We start from the raw sequence: 23,218 nt of genomic DNA, 5'->3' as shown, positions 1-23,218 counted from the left end.
AGTTAGGGGGTGCCTGCTGCACGTGTGGAGGGTGTTTTTAGGAATTTTAATTATTTATTTATTTAATTTGACTTTTAATGTGCGCTATCAGGCCAATGTATGTGGACGTTCTCCTGGACATGTGTTTCTATTGCACTATGTGGACACATGGTACTTCACATGATTGGACATTGTGAATTTAGCATTGTTTTATTTGGGACACCTACCTGATTCTTCGGATGTCTGCACTCCTTTCTCCATCCCTCCGACTCCCTCTATGGTCTCCATTCCGATGGTGGAGGCACAGATTTCTTCCCAGGGGGTCAACTTGATGGGTGATTCCGATCCTCCCCCGGTAGCTGTGGCAATGTTACGGTTGGCGGATAGTATGCTCCGTACGCGTATCCGCAAGTCGTCCCATCGCTTTCTGCATTGCTGTGGGTTGCGGGGTGCGGTCCCCACCGCACTTACCCACTGTGCCACCAGGGCCCATATGGCCTTCTTGTTCGCAAGTGCCGTCCTGGTCATTTGCGTCGAGAAGACGACGGCAGCATTCTCCTGGAGGGTCTCTGTGAGCACCGTGAGTTCCTCACGGGAGAAGTGGACCTGCCGCTTGCGGTCGCACGCTTTTTTCGCTACTTTTCCCATTGTTTTTGTTTTCACTAGGGTGGATGACTGGGTTGGGATGTGTCTCAGGGTGGTATTTTTAATGGTTGTGTGGAAATTCTGATTTTTTAGGTGTATGGCGTGCTGTTTCCCGTTCCGGGACCATGTTTTTGCTTCCGTTTCCGTATATTTACGGTCACCGTATTTTCCGATTGCCGCTCATTACGGTGACCGCTATGATGGGTGGCGGAATTGCACCTAGGTCGCCGTACGACGGCGGAGAGGGGCGTTTTGGGGACATTTCCGCCATCGCGGACTTTGCACTTCCGCCATGGCGTAGTGCTCGTGCCCGATGGGTCAGAATTAGCCGCACTTTACTCCGTCGTGCAATGGCGGAAACGCTATTTACGCTATGGCGGTCATATCAGTTGCTTTCCACCAGGGTCGTAATGAGGGCCAAGGCCTCTTGGTGCTAGATTTGGGGAAGATGCTTTTTTCGATCTTGTCAGTTTTTCCAAGTGGGAACAATATAGAAGTGGTGCTCCTGGGGGGCTTTCTGTTCCGAATCTCTTTAATTACTTCCGAAATATTATCCACTGAGCCCCCATATGCTTCATAGTGTGCACTGCACTTGGAGTAATTCTCCTCATAGATTCACTAATAATGGACTCCATCAGCCCTATCTTTGAATTCAGTTCTTCCTTTAATTCCTTTACTGCTGATTTTAAACTGCTGATTTCAGCATTGAGAGCTTTACGTTTTAATGTAAGCTCCATCACCACGGAGCTTAAGTGCCTGCAGTTCAAGCAAAAATCACCTTTCCCCCGTGCACAGTGACATTCTTCAAAGCCCCCTGAATTTTTTTAACCAACCTTCCCGTAGGTCCAATGATGACATTCACACCCTTGTCTCCAAGTGGTTCTACTATACAAGGACTCACTAAGTTTATCAAATTGCTGAATCGGTTGGAAGTTGGAACATTCGACACAAGATCTGGGGAGAACGTGACTAGATCCATGGGCTCTGTGTTGCCAGGGGGGTTCATTGACATCATCGCTAGCATCAGGTATGTGTTGCCTTCCTGCGTCATGGCTGGCATCATTCAATTCTACTGGGATACTGTAACATTTCCTTTCCATTTTCACCGGACAGTTAGACACTTCATATCCGGATAGAATGTTACCCACATCAGCAGGAGCCAGCAAGAAGGCTTTGGGGGGAGATAGGCTGCCATGCACTTGTTTCTTCATATCCTCAAGGGATATGGTGGACTTAGCTGACGACCCACACCTACCATTATGAGAACCCACCAAAGTATGATTTGAATGAGAGCCAAATGTTATAAGCTCATCTGCATTAACAATAGCACAGTTGGAAGTGTGCTCAGCCACTTTTACTTTGCTCTTAGCAGTCTGGGGGAGTACAGGCTTAACTTTGGGGGGTGCATTTTGAAAGAGTTCCCGAGTGGGCTGAACATCATGCAATAAAGAGGCTCTCACATTAATCATGGTATTAGCTTCAAATTTGGAGTTTCAAAACCACCAATCTTTTCCCAACCTGTGCGTTACGGTGAGATTTTGTTGCCTTCTGTTTGGTCATGTTTCAACTACGATAAAGGAGTAGGCACTGGAACTGTATACCCGACCCCACCAGCAAACACCAAAGCCTCTCCCGCCCTGCTCATTCAGCACACTGTAAAAGACTGTTAAGGCCAACAGAACCGCCAAAATCCCTACAGACCGGATGAAGAAAGCCCGACAGCTCGAGGGGCAGTCAGAGTCTGGCTCCCAACCCTTGCACGCATCTGTGTCCGATTCCTTCCAAATAGCACTGTCCAGACCAAATAATATGAAAGAAAAACCCTCTCCAAATTTCCGTCATAGTGTAAGAGGAACTTGTGCAGTGCGATCCATTGGGTAGCTCAACAACATTTCAAGGATTAGGATATTTGGCTTGCGCAATCGCAAAAATAATGTGCAATAACCAAGTATGCATGCAAAAATGCAATAGGCTGTCTCTGCGCAGTTGGAGAATACATCTACATCATGAAAATGACGAGAAGACACGCAAGAGGCAAAATTCACTGACAGTTGCTAGGAGCACCATCCCTTCGTCAGTGTGGAAACAGCCAACGCCTGCTATCCTGCTGTGGCTCACAATAGCCACATGCAATTGGCCGCACAGGGTATATACAGCGTCAGCCCAGGCAGGAACTATACTAGGGTTCCCCCGGCCTGGTATGACGTAATTCAACAAAGCAACCAAAGCACAATATTGCCAGCAGCCACAAGGTGTAAAAGAATGGGGCTATGCGAGTCACCAGATCACAAGCTCTCAGGCAAGAAGGCGCACATGGCCACAGCAATACAGAACTGGAAGCACCAGAAGCGCGTGTGCGACAAGAAGTGGCAAGCCTGAGAGCCCGGTCCCCTGGACTTCAGTTTGACCCGATCCCATACCAATTATGGCTCCTAGGCACCCACAGAGGTGCTCACTGTATACCTCTGCCAGGTGCAAGGCTCATGGTGCCACATACAATCACCGTACACTGCTACGCTGCTACCTGCACAGCATTGTGAACTCTCCAGGAGGGGCCGCTTCTCTGCTTTTCTGCCGTCTCTGCACTCTTTCCTCGCCAAGCTTCCCAGCTCCAAAGTATGGAGCGCTTGGATCCAGGGCTGTCATGCCGTACTCACTCCAGTAACACTCCAACATCTCTCCGAAGCAACACCAAATGCTCCTTACACTACTTCTACTCCCATCTACGGCACCGCTTAAGGCCACTTCAGACAGCACATTCCCATATCAACCATCTAGCAATGACCATGCTAGGTTCACGCCGCGGCGCGAGAAATTTTGCGCCGATCACCAGGTGCCGTGAGAAACTTCACGCTGCTCTTTTCGATACACAGGGCTGGTGGAACGGCAGATTGCAGTGAAATGTATCAAAATCGTACAGATACTGGTTCCGCGATTAGCAGAACAGAATTTAACAATTTCATCCAGCCCTAGTCATAAGGGGCCCCACCAACACTATGGCCTCATCTCCCATCGCTTGGTCCCCCCACCCTGCTCCACTTGTTTCCAGCACCTCGAGCCAGTGAAAGTCTTTGGTTTGCTTTCCTCTTGGTCACCATAATGGCAGGATATCCCTTTAGGGGTTTTGTGAGGCTCACCAGAGAGTAAACGTATTGTGATAATGCATGGAACCAGGAGAGCTCTGACAGCACTTGCTGCCTGCCTCCCTCTCACACTCACTTCTCCGGGCTTTGTCTATAACGACTCTGAGCCATGACATGGGATTGTTAGTCCTGCAGATCCAGACTCCAACCCGCCCCTACTTCTTCCTCCCACTACCTCCTCCAGAATCAGCTCCGCAGAGTGAAATACCAAATGAGCTACAGGGCGCGTGTGCGGGGTGTTAAATTATGTTTGCTGGCTCTAGATGTTTACATGTTTCTCGAAGGCTGCCCTAGCTCCAGTGATATTTCCAGGAACTCCCTCAACCATCTACTCCCAGATATGCCTGGATGTAATTTGCCACAGCCTCTCCGGCAGAGCCTTCCAGGCAGAGTAACAAAATAATGCTTCGCAGAGTAACCTTAGAGGGATATTTCGCCTTAATGTGGTCCATTAGATACAACTTTCACGCAAGTCACAGGCTATTTAGTTAAACAAAATGATGCAGGGGCCGTCTAAAAGCTGAGCCCAGCAGTTAACCCTTTAGCTTCATCATAGAGTGTCCATTGACATCACCAGGGAAATACTTTGTCCTCTGCCTCTGTACGTTTGCTCCTGCTGTAGTCAAGTTAATGGCTGTTTAAAAGTAAGTAAATACACCGCTCTCTAAGGTTAGAAATTTGACAGGCTGTTGCTGTCGATCCCCGGGTTGGGCGTCACAGAAGAGTGATGCCTTCTGCCTCCAAGGGGAAGTGCTTTAGCCCTGCCAAGACCTAGTCTGGCATTGCCATTTGAGGGGGGCGGATAGTGCAGCAGCAAGCTGAACCAGCAGGCCCTCAGCACACTCATCTACATCGCGTGGATGCTGCATACATCAGCCGCTTTTCCTGCATCAAGTACTCTATTCTCTATCAGACTTGTCGTCCTATATTTATAGAGGAAAAGCAGAACTACAATTCCCAGAAGGCAAAATAAAAACTAACTGAGCAAGCATATTCTGAATGGAATGCTGACTGTCAGGATTTAGGGCATAGTATGTGTTTCCGTTTTTACCAATTCCTACAAAAAATACAAAAAAATACCTGTATTCATCTGCACTTTGAATGCTTTTAAATGGCCTTGAGGCATAACTGGGCCTCAAAAAACATAACACTGCTTATCGTTCAAATGTGAGATCACCTTTTCTAAACGAAAACAAAACCACTGGATTAATTGTATGCAAACCTACAATGCACATTTACACATCGGTAAATGCTTAGAAAACAACATTTCCTAAATAAAATGGATTTTAGAATATTCCTATTTCGCATGTATAAGATTTGCAACTTGTTTCCATTCTTTATCAATCATATTACCATACTATACATGTTTATTCTTACACGTTTTTCATTTCTTGTCCACAACCATATAAAATGCCCATTCTTTAAAAATAATACAAAATAAAAATACTCAACCACGTCTAACATTGGGATAAAATAACACGTGCCCTGTGCTTTTGACATGTTTCATCCTCTCCACACTCATGCCCCATTTCCCATAAGCCAAGGAGAAGGTGTCAAAAAGACGTTACCCTGGGACTTTGCCAATTCGCATGTGAAAACAGCCAAAACAGTTGCCTTTGCTATCGCTGATTATTCTTGAAGCTGAAAAGGTGTATTCCAAAGCACACCTTCTGTGAAAATGAGGGCAGCAGGCCAGTTTACACTCAGTTTAGTAGGGTGTAAGGTAACCCATGGAAAAAAAGAAGGCTGGATGCAAGTCGCCAAAAGTGCACGAGCGCATTTCACAATGCATTGTCATGCCGGTCCCTTCAATATATGCCAGCATAAAACACATTTTCATGCTGGCTGTGCCCATACATTTCCATGCTGTCTCCACCAACATATGCTAGTATTCTCATGTAAGACCAGACTCGTGTTCACTTTAAGATGTTTTTTTATAGTATTATTACTGGCACTAGGCACAAAGCTGTCCCTGCCAATATATGCCAGTATTCCTATGTAAGAAAATACTCCCGCTCGTTTGACCATTAAAAGTGAGATATCACAAAAGAAAACTTGTCCAAAATGGTTCCAATGTAAACCAGTCTAGACCAATAAGAAGACATATCATCCTTGCTTTATCATAGATGCTCAGTTAATAAAAAGTCATGCTACAGTAAGACATATAAAGGCTGCTACATCAAAACATCAGTCTAGTGAGGTAGTACTACTTAACAATCTTTCTTTATCAAAGATGTCGAGTAATAAATGTCATGCCACAGTAACCAATGGCTAGACTGGCTGTACCAAAATGCCAGTCTAACCAGGTAATGACACACATGAACTTGGCTTTGCCTGAACATACCAGTAAAGCATGCAAAGTCAATAATGGATGTGTTGAAAATGATCTAGTTATGCCCAGTCTCCCAGGGCCATACACACACACACACGCACGCACAAATGCAGGCATCCCCTTTCACCCACCCATATAACTCCTCTCACATTAATTCACACTGAATTCACCACACAGGCATGCACCCCCATCCAGAACATTCACACACACAATTACATTTGTACCCATTCAACCACCAGTTACTCACCCATATACCATCTCTCACATACACTTACACTGGCACCCACCCACCCAGAACATTTACACACACACACACACACACACACACACACACACACACACACGCACACACACACACACGCACGCACACACACACACTCCCCATTCTACTCATTCATCCACCATTCACTCACACCTAAACCTATCACATCCACTTGCACTGCATTCTCCACACAGACAAGTACCATCCAAAATATTGAAACACACTATCACATTCATAATCATTCACCCAGTAGTCCATCACTTATCTAAATCTGCCTGCCTCTACTCTTCAACCTTTACACCTTATCCAGAACAGGACTGCAAGACTTGTCCTTGGCCTCAAGCCCAGGGATCCTATCTCTCCAGCTCTGAAATCTCTTCACTGGCTCCCTGTAGCTGCAAGGATCAAGTTCAAGGCCCTTGTCATCATCCGCAAGGTGTTCTGGGGATTGGGACTGCACTACCTCCAACTTCCTCTTCCTAAACATCTTCCTTATCGAACTCTCACACCCTTCTCCAAGCAAAGAGTGGTGGTTAGATATCTCTCCTCGGCTGGGTCCTCCCTCTGGAACATCCTCCCTGCCTCTCTCTCAAACTTGAGCAGAATCACCTATGGTTCCGGAAGCAACTCAAGACCTTCTTTTTTGCTTCTGCTTTCTCTCTTCCTCTCCCGTGCTGATGTCCCTGACTGCCCCGCGCACTGGTCGCCTGGCTACCCTCTGAACTTGGGCCCAGGCGCCTGCATGCCCAGTTGCACTTGCACTGCCTCTGGGCTCCCACAGCACTTAAGGGACTGTACCTGCAACCCTACAGTCCCTTCTCTCTGCACTTATGAGCCACCCACTGGCTGCAGTTATTGAGTTATCCACACTTCTCCCTTCCCCTCCCCCCTGGAACTTTTCCCTCCCTCTTCCCAGCACTTGTGAGATCTGAATGACACAAGGCCTAGTAAGATAATTGTTTTGTTCTCCTTTGGTTTCCCCCTCCTTGTCTTGTCACGCCTAGAAACACTTGTGAACAGGTGTGTCATATATATCATATCATACAACTTCTCTTACATCCACTCTCACTGCATTATCTACAGACACACAACCACCCACCCACCCACCAAGAACATTCAAACACACACATAATCACATTTCATCTCATTCATACATACATCTGACACACACTTCGTACATGCAAAATACACATCACATTTGTAAAAAAAGCTTTCTTACCTTTATTCCAGCTTCAATACGTCACTCCAGGCCACCCTTGGCTTCTCTGTGCTGCTCACAAACAGGAACCAGAAAGCTAGGAGAGCTTCCTGGTTCCTGTATATGAGTCGCGAGGAAGCCAGAGGAGAAGGGGTTGGAGCTAAATGTGGCATGTGATGTACTGTCGTACTATTGCAAACATTTATGGTTTCATTGCACTGAATCATGTCCCAGTATTAAAACAAGTAGATGACATATTGTAATGCTTTATCCAATCCCCACTGTACAAATACTTACAGAACCGGAGAAGCACGATTAAGGTCAACACTAACACTGCCACTGCCACCCCAAAGACTGTTGAAAATTTCTTCCACAGCAAAAGCTCTGCAGAGGCTGGAAATGAAAATGGAGAAATTAGCACTAGAATACTGTACCTTCAAAAAGTTGACAAAGTTTGTGATGGCTATCAACATGGGTGACAGATAATCTTATTCTAGATGTGCAGAACTGGGATTAGAGAAGGTGGAACAGCTGATATCAATACCAAATGATAAAAAACATCCCAGATCTTTCACAAGCATTCTTGCGCAGGTTAGATATCTGTGTGCGGCCTGCTGTGGCAAGTTCGAAACCCGTAAGCACCAACTCAGCCTTTAATCCTTCTGATGATGAGAAATTGAGTACCACTCTGTGGGATAATAATGTATTCTGTTATTTCAGCATTCTGAGACCTATGGGGGTGTAGTGCTATATATGAAATTAATTATTACTATTATGCTATACCTTCAGCAGAACACTCTAGTCATAAAATAACAACTCCTTAATTAGAATAATACTATACTGTGTGAAATCCAGTGGTGCCAACTCTCAGTTGATCAATTTCAATACCATATTGTATAAAACAAATACCTTACCAAACATCATCAGTTGATAACAATAGAAGAAACCACACACTGGGTGCAGGAGAGAAGTGTAGAAGTGTTGCTACAGACAGAGCTTTGATGGATACTGTGTTTACATTTCTTTCAACCAATTGACCTGAATGAGCACTTTGACATCCGTGTGTTTGTTAAGTTCCTGTTTACCATCAATATTAGAGTGGGTGTAAAACAAAAGGTAGAAAATATTGTGTACCTGCAATGTGATAGTAATGATTTGACTGTATATATATAAATATAAATATATATTACATGGCCACGGTAGTGGCCATGTAGTTATGGTTAAGTTGCTGTTTCCATAGGAAGAGCACTTTTTGGGTGGCTTATAACTTCGCTCTCCCTGGACGGATCCTCACCAAACTTTGCAAAAAAAAGTATTTGGGTCACTCTGAATTTCTTTGCAAAGTTTGGTGAGGATTCGTCCAGGGGGGGCAAAGTTATAGGGGGGGTCCCAAAACTTTTTTTTTTTTCCCATAGACTGAATGGGAAAAAAAATTTGCTCGCGCCTACAGCCCAAACCACTGGACGGATTTCCACCAAATTTGGACCAGGAGCAGCGGCTTGGTCCCGAAAGCGTGCTTTTGCAAATTTGGTGAAAATCCGTCCAGTAGTTTTTTTTAAAATGACCAAAAAGTAGGTCAAAAAAAATTAGTGATATCTGTGTTCGGTTCGCGGACACACTTCCCTGTTCGCTCCGCGGACAGTGTCCTGATTGGCCAATCGTCTTGCGTGATGTTCGCGGACATGCAACGTGTTCGCTGATTGGACGGCGTGGAGCGTGAAGCGCGTCAGATTTTTCGGTAGCGCCCGCCATCTTGGATTCGCGGACGTCTGCGGACAGCGCGGTGAAACTTTGTTCAAAATGTGTATTTTGTAGAGTGTGTTGGTGTGTAGGAGTGTTTGGGGAGGGTGGGAGTGTGTGAGATAGGATGAAAGTTGTGTTTTTTATGTGTTAGACGTTCTTTTTGTGTTCGATTTGTTTGCGGACATCACAGGTGTTCTGAAATGTTCTAAATAAACTGACTGGGGGGTGTTCTAAGGACTCAATATGTGTCAGTTTTGTTCGCAAGCAAAGTGAAACTGTTCTAAGAACACTCGCGGTGTCCGGGGAGTGTTCGTAGGGGGTGTCCTGAGGACGCTGTCCGTATTGTTCTCTGTCAAGTTGAATGTGTTCTAAGAACACCCGCGGTGTCCTGACATGTTCGCAAATAAACAAAATGGGGGTGTTCTGAAGACGTTTTTGAGAACACTCCCGGTGTCCTGAAATGTTCGTAGGGGGTGTCCTTACGACGCTGTTCGTATTGTTCATTGTTACGTTGAAAGTGTTCTAAGAACTATCGCGTTGTTCTGAAATGTTCGTAGGGGGTGTCCTGAAAACGGTGTCCGTATTGTTCGCTGGCAAGTTCAAAGTGTTCTAAGAACACTCACATTGTTCGCGGACATTAAAAGTTTCCCATAGATCATAGTTGAAATGTTTGACTCTATGGATGTGATATGCTGCGGTGGTTGTTGCCAGGGCATAGAGTCTTGGGTGCATGGCCATGTGGCCATGCACCCAAGACTCTATGCCCTGGCAACAACCACCGCAGCATATCACATTCATATTTGCTTATAACTTTGGGTGAAAAACAAATGTATAAGGAACAAAGGTATTAGATACTATGGATGTGATATGCTGCTATGGTTGTCCTTATTATTGTATACTTACTGTTTGGTCTAGTAATGGGAGTCCATGTTTTTCTTCTTCATTTCTGTGATAAAAGAAAATAGCATGTTAGTATTAGTATTTTGTAATGACTTATTACATTGTATAAGCAATATACTTTTATTTTTTTTCGACCCTCATATTTAGTAGAGTACAAATCAGAGTACTGTGCAATTTGCTCAGTTTCTGTATTTGTTGCTAAAATCATTGGGTCTGTGGGAGAAAAAAAAATCCATGTTGGATTAAAAAAAAAACTTTTTCTGTTATGCTACAGTTTATTTGTTTGTTTGTTTTCAGTGTTCACTTGTTGTTTCTGGCTAATGCTTTATACTTTGCTTTGTTGCATTTTTTTTGGAGCAGTAACAGATTCTTCATTTGTTTTGATATTATAAAATTTTGGAGCAGTTAGATACCAATTGGCGTATTCGAACTGTCTATTTTTTTAATATATTTTCGTAGTTTTGATTTATCTATTTGGATATTGTTAAATTTTGGGACAGTTGGATACCAATTGGCGTATTCTAACTGTGTATTTTTTGGCCTAATTTAGTGGTATTCATTTATCTGATTAGTTGTTGAATCTTCGAGCTGTTAGATAGCTTTTGGAGTATTCTAACAGTTTATATCATTTTAACACATATTTATAATTTTGGGACAGTTAGATACCAATTGGCGTATTCTAACTGTGTATTTTTTGGTCTAATTTAGTGGTATTCATTTATCTGATTAGTTGTTGTAGAATCTTTGAGCAGTTAGATAGCTTTTGGAGTATTCTAACAGTTTATATTTTTTTACCACAAATTTACTTAAAGGTTTAAATACAGTTTATTTATCAAATTTTGGTTTTAAGAACATCAAATAAGCGTTTGTAAGATTTGCTGGTAATCTCTGCTTTAGAGTAATGGTACTATCATTACATTCAAACCATCCACATTTCTTTTTTATATATGCCGTGTAGTGCCCTGAATTGGTTGTGGCTCCTGCGTGGTAGATTATACCTATTGTTGTGAAGGTTTTCTTACCAAGTGATATTTGACTATGTGTGAATCCAGTCAGCTTGCAGTTGTTTTTGGTACCATCTGCATTGTAACGTAGAAGCATTAGTATTACGTATTTACTATGTGTTTGTATTACTAACGTGGAGCGATTATCTGAATTGCAGGTAGAGCATAATCTACCATGGTTTGCATTTTGTACAAGTTGCTGAAATGGAATGGATTCACAATTTGGTATCGATATATATATATGAAGCGTTCATTGGGAATTTCTTCTTGTGTCACATTGTTGCACAGAGTGCATGTATGTTTCCACATGTATGAAATCTGGAAGATTTCATTTATAGGTATGTTTTTGTTTTCCAGTACTAATAGTAAGTACATTAGAAATTCTTGTGGATGTTCCTGTGAGTTTATAGTGAATTTCACCATTGCAGCACAGTAGTCCAATTGTCGTTTTATTCCAAAAACACTATCAGGCTAATTCATAGAATCCAGCGCACAAGTCGCGCACGCGGCTGGCGCACAGCGTGCGCCTGCGATAGTCTGCGCCAGGCACGTGCGCTAAAACAGATTTCCGCGCACAGCGTATTCATGGATTTCAAGCTCCCAAACCAGCCGTGGCGCAGAGAATCGCAGCGAGCCTGCAGCAGCGCCAGTAACGCCCCCAAGAACGCCCTCGTGCAAGGAAAAGCCATCAAAATCGCTAAATCATCGCTAAGGGCTGCGCTAACCCTGGACCACTTCACAGGGCAGGCAAACAAGGAAAGCAAAGCGGGCAATCTTCAAATCATGAGTACGCGGGAAGTACTACACGCGACTAGGCAGGGAACGTGAATTACAGGGGTACGCGGGAATCACCACACGCGAACAGCCAGGGTGCGTGTATTACAGGGGTACGCGTGAAGTAGAACACGCGATAGGCCAGGGAACGTGTATTACAGGGGTACGCGGGAATCACCACACGCGAACAGCCAGGGTACGTGTATTACAGGGGTACGCGTGAAGTAGAACACGCGATAGGCCAGGGAACGTGTATTACAGGGGTACGCGGGAATCATCACACGCGAACAGCCAGGGTGCGTGTATTACAGGGGTAGCGGGAAGTCCAACACGCGATTGGCCAGGGTACGTGTATTACAGGGGTACGCGTGAAGTAGAACACGCGATAGGCCAGGGAACGTGTATTACAGGGGTACGCGGGAATTATCACACGCGATAGGCCAGGGAACGTGTATGACAGGGGTACGCGGGAATTATCACACGCGAACAGCCAGGGTGCGTGTATTACAGGGGTAGCGGGAAGTTCAACACGCGATTGGCCAGGGAACGTGTATTACAGGGGGACGCGTGAAGTAGAACACGCGATAGGCCAGGGAACGTGTATCACAGGGGTACGCGGGAATTATCACACGCGAATAGGCTGGGTGGGCCCTCACAGGTGTACCCTGTACACCCTCCACGGCCCCTGCAGGCAGCCCACAAAACAGTGGACTACCCTGCACACCTGATCATGTCCCCCTGCACCCCCATCCACCAGGGGCACCCTCCACCAGGCCCCCACCCATGTCTCCCACCACCCCCACCCCCCAGCAGTGCAGGGGCACCTGCCATCAGGCCCCCACCCATGTCTCCCACCACCCCCACCCCCCATCCACCAGGGGCACCCTCCACCAGGCCCCCACCCATGTCTCCCACCACCCCCACCCACCAGCACTGTGGGGCACGTGGCCAGCAGGCAGTCAGGCAGCAGCAGATGGCAGGTGGGAGCGTGCTCAGGGCTCTGGGGGACTTTAATTTGGCCTCCTGGCCAGGAGCGTGGTCTTTCGTGTTTGAACGCGTGGACAGCCTGATAGGGAGTGATTTTGCACGTGAAAACCCCACACTCAGCGAATCGCGCGAAAAGCCGTCCCCAGCATATGTGCGTCAATAGTTACCTGCACGTGCAGTGTCAAAGCGTGTGATTGGTGAAAAAGGATCTACACGCAGGAGTGACAAAGCGTGTGATTGGTGAAAAGTGAGCTACACGCAGGAGTGTCAAAGCGTGTGATTGGTGAAAAAGGATCCACACGCAGGAGTGACAAAGCGTGTGATTGGTGAAAAGTGAGCTACACGCAGGAGTGTCAAAGCGTGTGATTGGTGAAAAAGGATCCACACGCAGAAGTGACAAAGCGTGTGATTGGTGAACATGGGCCAAGCACGTACACGCCGTAAGTGACGCTGTACGTGTGGGCCTGTATAAAAGGTAGTGTTGAACACCATTTCCTTGTACGTGCTTTTCGTGGAGAGCGAGTGGGTGAATTCTGTACTTCTTGTCGTTTCACACGCGATTGACTTCACGGCGTTTCCAGTTCGTACTCCCTGTTACCTCTGACAGCTTTTTCTCTTTTTCCTCTAGTACTGGTTTACCTGGGCCTGTTCCCTCAAACAGTGTCCCCTTCTACTGTTGTCCTGTCTCCTCAGACAGCGTACACATCTTCTTTTGGCGGGGGTGTTGCCAACCAAACGCGCTCATTTTTCACGCTCTTTTACCTGGCAGACGGTGAGTCACGCACGTATCTAACTTCTGTGCTTGCCCCGTGTGTAGCCTACCCCTTCAGAGGTCATTCTAGGCTGCGTGTGACACGCATACGTTCATTGTGTTACTGGATGCCACAGCGTAGTGCAGGGTTTTCCATCAGCACACGTGGTCTAGGAGGGGTATTGTGCACGTTCCTTAACTTTTTTGGGGTGCCTGTGCGTTGCGTGACCCGTCATCTTTCCCCAGGGGTGTCATATAGCCTTGCCACTGCACTAGGGTACGAATACCATCTGGTACCCAACCCCTTTGACACCCAATTGCCCAGGACAATTGTGCACACCGACTCCCATACGCACAATACCATCAGTGCCATGGTTGGGAGGCGTGCAAGCCGTAAGGGTGGCAAAGGTGGCCGAGCCACACGTGGTGGCCGTGGAGGATCCACTAGGGGACGTGGTTGTGACTTGCAGGGTGCCCCTGTCCCCCCCAGTCTGGAGGACCAGTCAGGGACACCCATGCCCCCCCCCCCCAGTTGAGAGTCATGTGGCTGATACCAACCCTGATCAGCCCTTGTCGGACCAGGCCATTGTGGCACCAGACCTGTCCGAGGGTAATCCCATCGCTGACATCCAGGTCAGCAGGTCCACTGCACGTGCACCGGTGCACATTGGTGTCATCAGGGCACGCGCATCTATGCCAGATAGGTCATCTGCTGGCCCCCGTAGCCAGGGTGTGGCTCCATCCACCCCACCTCTCATACACCCTGCCAAGACTGTGTCGGTCCTAGTTCATGCACCTCAGATCAGGCCTGACCCCATCCCACTACCCCCAATGCCTGCACCTACTCCCATGCTGAGTGGGCAATCCCACACACCCAGTACTGAGTCCACCACGGCTCCTGCCTCTAGTGTCCACAGCGGCGTAGGACACTCTGGATCCCCACCCCCTTCCAAGCGCAAGAGGAAGAGTGCACGTCCGGCACAGGCTGATGCACCAGGCACGGCTGCACAGTCCGGCCCATCAAGGAAGCCAAGCTTCACAGACGCCGAACTGAATGCACTTGTTCAGTATGTGTCAGATCATGATAGGGAAATGGTCATCGTTGCAGGGTCCAAGACCACACATGCCAGACGCCAGGCACACTGGCAGACCATTGCTGACAGAATAAGTGCCCTTGGAGTAGTGAGGCGCACAGCTAGTGATTGCCAGAAGCGCTGGAATGACCTTAAGCGCAGGGCAAAGGATAAGCTGGCCTCAAGTCATGCCGCAACCTTGGTGACTGGAGGTGGGTCCCCAGCACAGGAAATAGAACTCACACCACACGAGTCCGTAGCTGGATCCTACGTCACTGAGGGACAACTCCAAGGTGTGGGAGACCTCCCTGATTACGAGGCATCATCCGGTGAGTGCACATGCATGTGTGTATTATCCATGTGCATGGTGTGTGTGTGAAGCATTCATGTTGGGTGCCTGTCAAGGGGGTGTGTGGCAGAGTTGATAGTGGCACCCATGTGCCCCATCCAGTATGTTCAGTGCAACACCATCTGCCCACAGCACTATCCCTACTGGCAACAGTGCACATATGGCCCGACACCATGGAAGTTGCCCTTGAATTGTCATTTTGTCACTACATTGTTGCTCATACTCCCCTGTCTATTCATCTGATGTCTTACATACCATTCCTATACTTTCCCCCAGCCATTCAAGTTTCATCTTCACATGCCTGACATGCAATGATACCACATGCTAATGCGTCCTCTGTATATAAATGCCAACCAACATGCTGTCATACTGTGGATGTTGCCTTGACATCCACCTCCTACCTGTGGGCTTTGGTACCGTCTGGTTTCGAGCCCCATTCCCTCACACTCCATGCTGCTCTTCATGGTCTATCTTCCATGACTTCTACAGTTCAGACCATCGTGCCCTACTCACGACACCTGCTTGCCAAAAGTCAAATGAGGGCACCCTGCCCTCCAATGCGACCCACCCTATTGCTGACCAGTGCATCTGAGCCTACTCAAAGCTAACTCTCACTGACATCTGCTCATACATGCCTTTGCCTGTCCCATAGACCCTTCACATGGTCCCTGTCCTCTCTCCTTGCTCCTCTTCCACCATCAATGGTGGGACCCGTTGGGGTGTACTCCTGGCCTCCTTCCAATCCTCAGAGGCCACTATTGATGTGCATGGTAATGGGAGCGTCCCAGTCCAAGGCCCTTAGGCCAACCTCAATCTCCTTGAGAAATGCTACCCACATCTCATCAACTTCCTTACCTCTCCTGCTGTCCCCCCTCCTCTCTCCTCATCAATCCTGCACTGCCTCCCTGCACCCTCCCATGAACCTTCTCCGCCTCCCACTCCAACTCCTACACATGCTGCACCCCTGATCTCTAGCACTCCCCGTAAGTCCTACAAGGCTGTCAACCTCCTCCACAATTACACTCCTTTCACTGCGGCTGCATCAGGCATTCCTCCGATATCTGTCACTTACATGAGGTTATGCACCTTGACATCCTTGGTCTCATGGAAACATGTCTGACGGCCAGCTCTGTCTGCATCCTTCACACACTCCTACCTGATGTTCAGGAGACCCTCTCCTTGGCCCGCCACTACTGTGCAGGGGGGGTGTGCCCTTGGCTTCCCTGAGGGTATTCCTGCCACTGTCACTCCTACTTAGACCTACTCCACTCTGGAATGGCTTGTGTGATGTCTCTCTCCACCACACCTTGACATTCTCAAACAGTGCGTACTGTGTCTGGGAAAACTGGTCAAATGTACTACTTCCTTTCTGAGTGTCCTCACCTCTCCTCCTCACTCATGTCCCCAGACACAGAAATCCTCATCCTTGGTGCTGTACGCATCCACCTGCATGCTTGTTGACGCCCCCACGTGACCTTTCTGTGACCTCAGCAACTCCCTCTCACCCTCTAGACTCCCGTCTGTCCCTACTCATTCTGCAGGGCACACTCTTGATGCTCTGATCTCATCTGACTTTCCCCTCTCCGTCCATCTCTGCACTCCTCTCTCCTGGAGTGATCACATTCTCCTCTCCTCCCAGCTCACCCTCACCACCCCACAGGCAAAGCCACCCTCACCACTGTCACACACCTTCTTGGTATTCCGACCCATGAAGTGTGTGTCAGTCGAGGCTCATGCTGCCAAAATCTCCCCCCCATCCAGCTCCCCCTTAGGCTCACTCCCATCCTGACAGGGCCCACTCCATGCTCCACTCCATGTCAGGTACACTGGATGTCTTTGCCACGGTCATGACCACCTGTCTGAAGCCCCATGCCAATGCAGAGTCCTGGCATGACTCGGATCTTGTGAACCCAAACCACAGGTGCCGGGTGGCAGAGAGGGAATGTCCTGCATCATGGCCATCCTCTGGCAAACTGGCCTGCCACATGCTCCAAAGGCAATAGCGCCTCACCCTTTTCACCAAGATGAGATCCCCAATCCAAGGGCACATATCTGCGGCATGTGACAACTCTGCAGGACACATAGAAATCTGCAAGGACCTTGCCGAGCCAGATGCAGTGTGTACCTCCCCTGTCCCCTCCGAGCCCACAGCACTGCATGATTGACTCTGTACCCCTATAGGCCACCCCCCCAGCACTTGTCTGCGCCTAACACCATCTGCCCTTGACGTCAAGTCCTACTTACCTTGTACAGCACTTCCAGCCGCCACTTCCCCTTGCACTTCATTGTGCCACCCACCCCTGCACTTGCGTGACATGAATGACACCAGCACCAGTAGGATTGTTGACTGGCATCCCCTTCTGCCCCACCACCCCTCAGTGCTCCGCTGTACCTTCATACATTTCTGGACCGGTGCTTCACGAATGCAATATGAATCCTTTACAGGTGATGGGGAGGTGGAATCACATTGTTTACTGCATTTTGTTGATGTAGACAAGGCACTGTGCATCGTGGCCTATTTGGACTAGCAGATCCATGTACAACATGTATACTTATTGAAGTGACGATGCAATGTCAGGACCAGAGTGGTTGAAATCCAAAAAACTCGCCCTCCTCTCCCTCTTCACTTGGTGGCTATGTCACATGCCATGTGTGTGATGGCATGTGCCTTTGACATGGCAATCACCGGCCAATGTGTGATGGCAGTGCTAGGCAGCATGGTGAGCAGGCGTTGCTCTCCAATCTGTACATTGTATGCCCTGAGCCTCCCCTACAGACCCAGTGATGGTGAATGCATAGGAGGTCTCCCAGTCATGTGGGACATGTGTCGTAGAACTACTGCCTCTGTTGTTCATCAGCCCTTGTTGCATGCCATGGTGCTAATGCCTGTTTCCATTTTTCTCTTTCATGTCTTTGCAGGGGACGAAGCACTTGTTGATGCTGGGGATGTGGTGGTTGAGCCGTCCCAGGAGGGCAACCCGGGCCGACCTACCACAAGTGAGGGACGTGGTGTGTTTGTGGGTGAAAACCCACAAGTGCTGCAGGTCGTGCTGTCGAGGGGTGTCTCTGGGGGTTCCTCCCCCGAGCAGTATTCAGGTGTAGACTCGGAGGATGACACCTATGTGCAGTCGCAGGTGAGTGTTCTTGGGAGAGAATCTCCTCTGTCCGACCCACCTGCAGCCGGGCCATTGCCCTCAATGGGGATGTCAGTGTCGGCAGATCAGCCTCCGGTGGTTACGGATGCAGGGCCACACCACCCAATCTCTGATCCTGTTCCTGGGGCTGCAGATCAGAGAGGGAATGCAGTCCTGCAGCCTGAGGCCTTGCCGGCACAGCAAGGCGCAGTCCGCCTTGCCCCAGGCAGGTGTGGTGCCCGTCAACGTGGTGGCCGTATGCCACCTGGCAATACCGTTTGGGAGCAATCCATCTACGGTATGGCCACCCAACAGGCAGCATCATCCGAGATGATTGCACAGGCCATGGATAGGGTGGCCACTTCCATTGTCCCCCCAGAAAGGCTGATGGAGCGACTGGAGCAGGCTACAGAGTCCATCTGCCAGGCACACAGGGAGGATATGTTGGCGTCCAACATGGACAGGAGGGCGGCACTGGCGACTCTGCGGGAATCACTTTCCATGGAGTCCCAGCGCCACAGGGAAGGCCTGAGGGAAGAACTCCGTCACCTCAGGTCGACTCTGTTAGAGCTTGAGGCTTCATCCCATAGAAGGACAGAGGAGCAGCTGGAGCGTCTGACACGGACGCTCTCGGCCGAGATGCAGGCAACTCGTGCGGAGGTCAGGTCATCCCGGGAGTTACTGCATGGGGACCTCCGCATGATTATAACCCAGAACCAGAACTACCAGACCCGCCTGCTTGCAGCCATGGAGGAGCAAACTCGTGCTTTGCGTGGGCTGCCTCCCATTGTCACACCATCTTCTGAGGCAGCTCCCCCACCTCCAGAGTCAGCTGCAGGGTCTGGCCAGAGCCATAGCGACTCATCTCCCACAACAGAGTAGCCGTGTGGGCCACGAGCCTATGGGGTGTTTTCGTTTCCCATGATCCACACAGGTGGATTGTGGCGTGCATCCTGTCCTCGGACCTCATAGGTGCCCCCCCCCCCCCCGCCGGCCCTTTCATGGCCATTTTTTCTCTATTTTATTTTTATTTTGCAAGTGTGTTGCCTTGTGTGGGTACCTGGGCATACACTGTATTGTGGCTGGGCACATGCAGGCTTGTCCTGAGTTTGGTTTCGATGCTTGGGTAGCAGACATCCACACCCCTCCTGCTTCCGTTTCCATGGGCTTGCAAAGGGTGTGCCCAAGTGACATCAAATTACACGGTGACATTGGACTCCCATGAGCTGTTGGCCAGTCCATAGTCAATACTGTGTAGACATTCATAGTGTTCATTGTTGTTGCACCTAACTATGCATGATGGTTTGATATGTGCCTCTACTTACATATGTTGCTCATGTTTTGCAGGTATTTCACACAGATCTTCACAAGGGCATACTCTCTGGAGTCAGACTACATGTCGGTAGATGTGCACTGACACTTTTGCATGGCGCTATCACTGTACATCTGGACGGTGAGGACATACCAGCAGAATCAGGTAATGAGACTACCATTGATTACATGCATTGTGTCTTGTTTGGGTGGGCTTCAGGGTGGGTTGGTGTGTAATTTGATTGAAATTACTCTTACACAGGTGTGTAGTAGTGGCTCCAGGTCCGTTAGCTGCTCAAGTGCGGCTATGTTCCATTTGGGGCACTGCTATTTGTGACACTGGTGTCATGTTGTGATGGCCAGTTTGTTTGCTGTCACATACCATGACATGGTGTCCTCAGTGGCGGGACTGTGAAGGGAATGGGTGACATGGCAATGTTGTCATGTAGTGAATCGCCTGTGGCAATGCATATTAGATTGATGGAGTTGTGTCTTTGCGTTGTGATGCATTGCTGGTGTATGTGTAGCTAGGGGTGCACACATATTGACACTTCCATGTTAACAATCTCAGGCTGATGTGTATCTGACAGTTTATTGTCAAGTAAATTTCAGACATTGTCAGGTAGTGTCATCATTGATTGTCAGATGGTATGTGCCAGAGCAGTGTGCACTAGCCAGCACTGTGATTCCTAGGTGAAGAAGTTGGCCACCAGTTGCGTACGGGCTGCCTCCCCCCGTGCCCTTTCCCCTCCCATGCGCAGCGGGCGTGCATGTGGTTGTGGATGTGGGGGCACCACCATGTCCACGGGCAGGCCCCGGCGTGTTGCAACGTTGTGCAGGACACATGCTGCCACTATGATCCTGCACACTATTCGGGGAGCATATAACAGCTGCCCGCCAGAACGGTCAAGGGAGCGAAAGCGTGACTTGAGCACTCCGAATGTGCGCTCCACTATGCCCCGTGTTGCAATGTGGGCTGTGTTGTACCTTACCTGGGGTGGCGTGGTGGGGTTCCGGATTGGGGTCATCATGTGGGGGCTGATAGGGTAGGCACTGTCCCCTGTGGAGGTGGTGATGGGTATCATTAGTGGTGTTGTGTCATGACCCAGTATCTGACATGCATGCATGTGCAGTGGCATTCATGCTCACCAAGCAGCCATGTATCTCCATGCTGTCCAGCCTCTAGGTCCCGGCATAGGGTAGACATTCTGTAGATGAAGCTGTCGTGGGTGGACCCTGGATAGTTGGCATATACTGATGTGATTATTCCCTTGGCATTGCATACAACTTGCACGTTGATGGAATGCCAGTGCTTGCGGTTTCTATAGATGTGCTCTGTTACCCTGGGTGGACGTAGAGCCACATGTGTGCAGTCAATTGCACCAAGCACTTTGGGGAATTGAGCCACACCATAGAATTCCTGGATGCACGTCCGCCTTTCTGCATGAGTCCTGGGGAGATATATGTGCCTGCGGACTGATGGCCGTGCAGTGATGATGTTCAAGACCTGGTGTAGGCAGCGTGACTGCGTGGCCTGTGACACACCACCCACTATGGCACTTGTCCGCTGAAAGGATCCAGTGGCCAAGAAGTGCAGTACATTCAGGACCTTCTGCAGGGGGCTGAGTGCTTGGGAGCACAGGGTGGGTGATGTGAGGTCATCCTCCCACTCACTGACCAGGTCCAGTATGATGTGTGCTGGAAACCTGTACCTCCCATACACCTGGTCATCAGGCATCCCGAATAGGCTGGTTCTGGGTGTGAATATTCTGGCCCTGACTCTCCTCCTCCTCCTCCTTTGGTAGCCCACTGCCACTGCTGCTAGGAACGGTATGTTCATCCTGGCATCTGGCTTGTTTATTGAAAAGTGCGCAAATTAATGCCTTGCGCGTGTTGTAGGCGAGCGTGTGAGCCTCGCACCCCTGGAATCGAGTTCCCACTCCAATCGCGTGTGGAAATTCCCACGCAGCAGGCATACAGGTGCGCTGACGTACTTGCTTGTGTAAGTGGCCGCGCACCCCTGAAATACACGTACATAGGCCAATGGCGTGTACGCGCACTTTTGCCCAATTACACGCGATGAAATACACGTACATAGGCCAATGGCGTGTACGCGCACTTTTGGCCAATTACACGCGATGAAATACACGTACATAGGCCAATGGCGTGTACGCGCACTTTTGGCCAATTACACGCGATGACACTCTGACGTGCAGTATTTCCGCGTGTGCTCCGTCTTCACGTGCTGAGTGGGGAACGCCCGTGCGGATCACGTCAGACGCGCTTACGCGATGAGGGACTCTGGTCCAATAGAATCGCGTATGCGTGCTGACGCACTTACGCGCTAAGGGCCTTTCCTCGGATTTCACGCTGACGTGCAGGAATTTCACGTGCCAAATCACTCCGTATCAAGCTGGCCACCCGAAAACACACGGAACACCACGCTCCTGCCCCGAAGGCCGAGTTACTGCCCCCCAGTGCCCTGAGCAGCCTCCCACGTGCTATCTGCTGCTGCCTGCCTGCCTGCCTGCCTGCTGCCACCGTGCCCTGCCATTTGGTGCCTGCACATCAGCCATCTGCAGGGGTCCAGTTGCTGTGTCCACCCCTGCTGGAACTGAAGACTCCCAACTGGGATTACATCGCTCCACAGCCCAGCCCCAGGACCCAGTTGCCCACCCACACCTGCCTCTGGGGTTGCCATGTCGGGCACTTCTACATCTGGCACCAGTGGCAACCCCAGGCCAGAGGGGCAGAGGGGCACCAGCTTCACTGCCACCGAAGTTGGTGTCCTGGTGGAGCATGTCCTGGGGCAGTATGATGCCCTCTTTGGATCGTCCCGCGCCAGCAAGGAAGGACGGGAGAGGATCTGGGCCGACTGTGTGGTTGCCATCAACGCGGAGGGGGTGGCAACCCGCAACGTCTTGAAGATCAAGAAGCGCTGGGAGGACTTGAGGTCCAGGACCCTTGTGAAGGCCCGGCGCCTCGTGGAGGGGGGCCGGGGCCACATGAGTTCCATCCAGAAGAGGGTCCTGGAACGCGTACGCCCAGCGCTCCACGCCCAGATCCTTGAGAGGGAGACCCGTCTGGAGTTGAGCGGTAAGTGTCCAAGCATCACTGTGTGAGACAGTGCATGTTGCGGTGTGCTGGTTCTATGATACTTGCCTGTATGTGTGCCATGGGCCATGTATGCATGTATGTGTGCTGGGACATCATGGTAATGCATGTGCGACCAGTGATGTGTGACCCACATGGTTGTTGCATGTGTTGAAATGCGGCATGGGGAGCACTATGCAGATTTGGGACATGAGAGCATGCCAGTCTCTGTACCTGGACATGGATGGGGGTGAAGGATGGGTGCTGATGCCAGGTACATATATGGTAGTCATGTCTGTGTGCCTGACCTGCATGTCTGTGACTTGTGCATGCCATGGATGCATGACACATGTGTGTGACAATGCACAGATTCAGTGACGCACCCAACTTCCCCTTGTTTTGCCTGTGTTCGGTGTGATTGGGGCCAGATGGATGTGACTGAGGTGAAGTGTGTGCATGTGATATGCATGAGCCATGATGCATGTGAGTTACATATCATTGAATGTTTCAAGAGTCAATTGGACATGCATGGAAATGTGC

At 49.3% G+C, this 23,218-nt stretch overlaps 1 protein-coding gene across 2 annotated transcripts in view; it reads right to left on the bottom strand.

The window, feature by feature from the left end:
- Positions 1-23,218, bottom strand: part of LOC138570073 (E3 ubiquitin-protein ligase TRIM39-like) — a 158,895-nt gene that overhangs the window by 92,488 nt on the left and 43,189 nt on the right. For both annotated transcript variants that reach the window (XM_069648688.1, XM_069648759.1), the window contains exon 2: positions 7,857-7,952. In XM_069648688.1, coding sequence (XP_069504789.1) covers positions 7,857-7,952 — 96 coding nt within the window. The remainder of the gene's footprint in view (positions 1-7,856; positions 7,953-23,218) is intronic.

This window comes from Ambystoma mexicanum, chromosome 1p (assembly GCF_040938575.1).
Source record: "Ambystoma mexicanum isolate Mex_15411 chromosome 1p, UKY_AmexF1_1, whole genome shotgun sequence".
Classification (NCBI taxonomy): Eukaryota; Metazoa; Chordata; class Amphibia; order Caudata; family Ambystomatidae; genus Ambystoma; species Ambystoma mexicanum.
The sequence above is the reverse complement of the archived record's forward strand: the minus strand, read 5'-3'. Positions and strand labels throughout refer to the sequence as shown.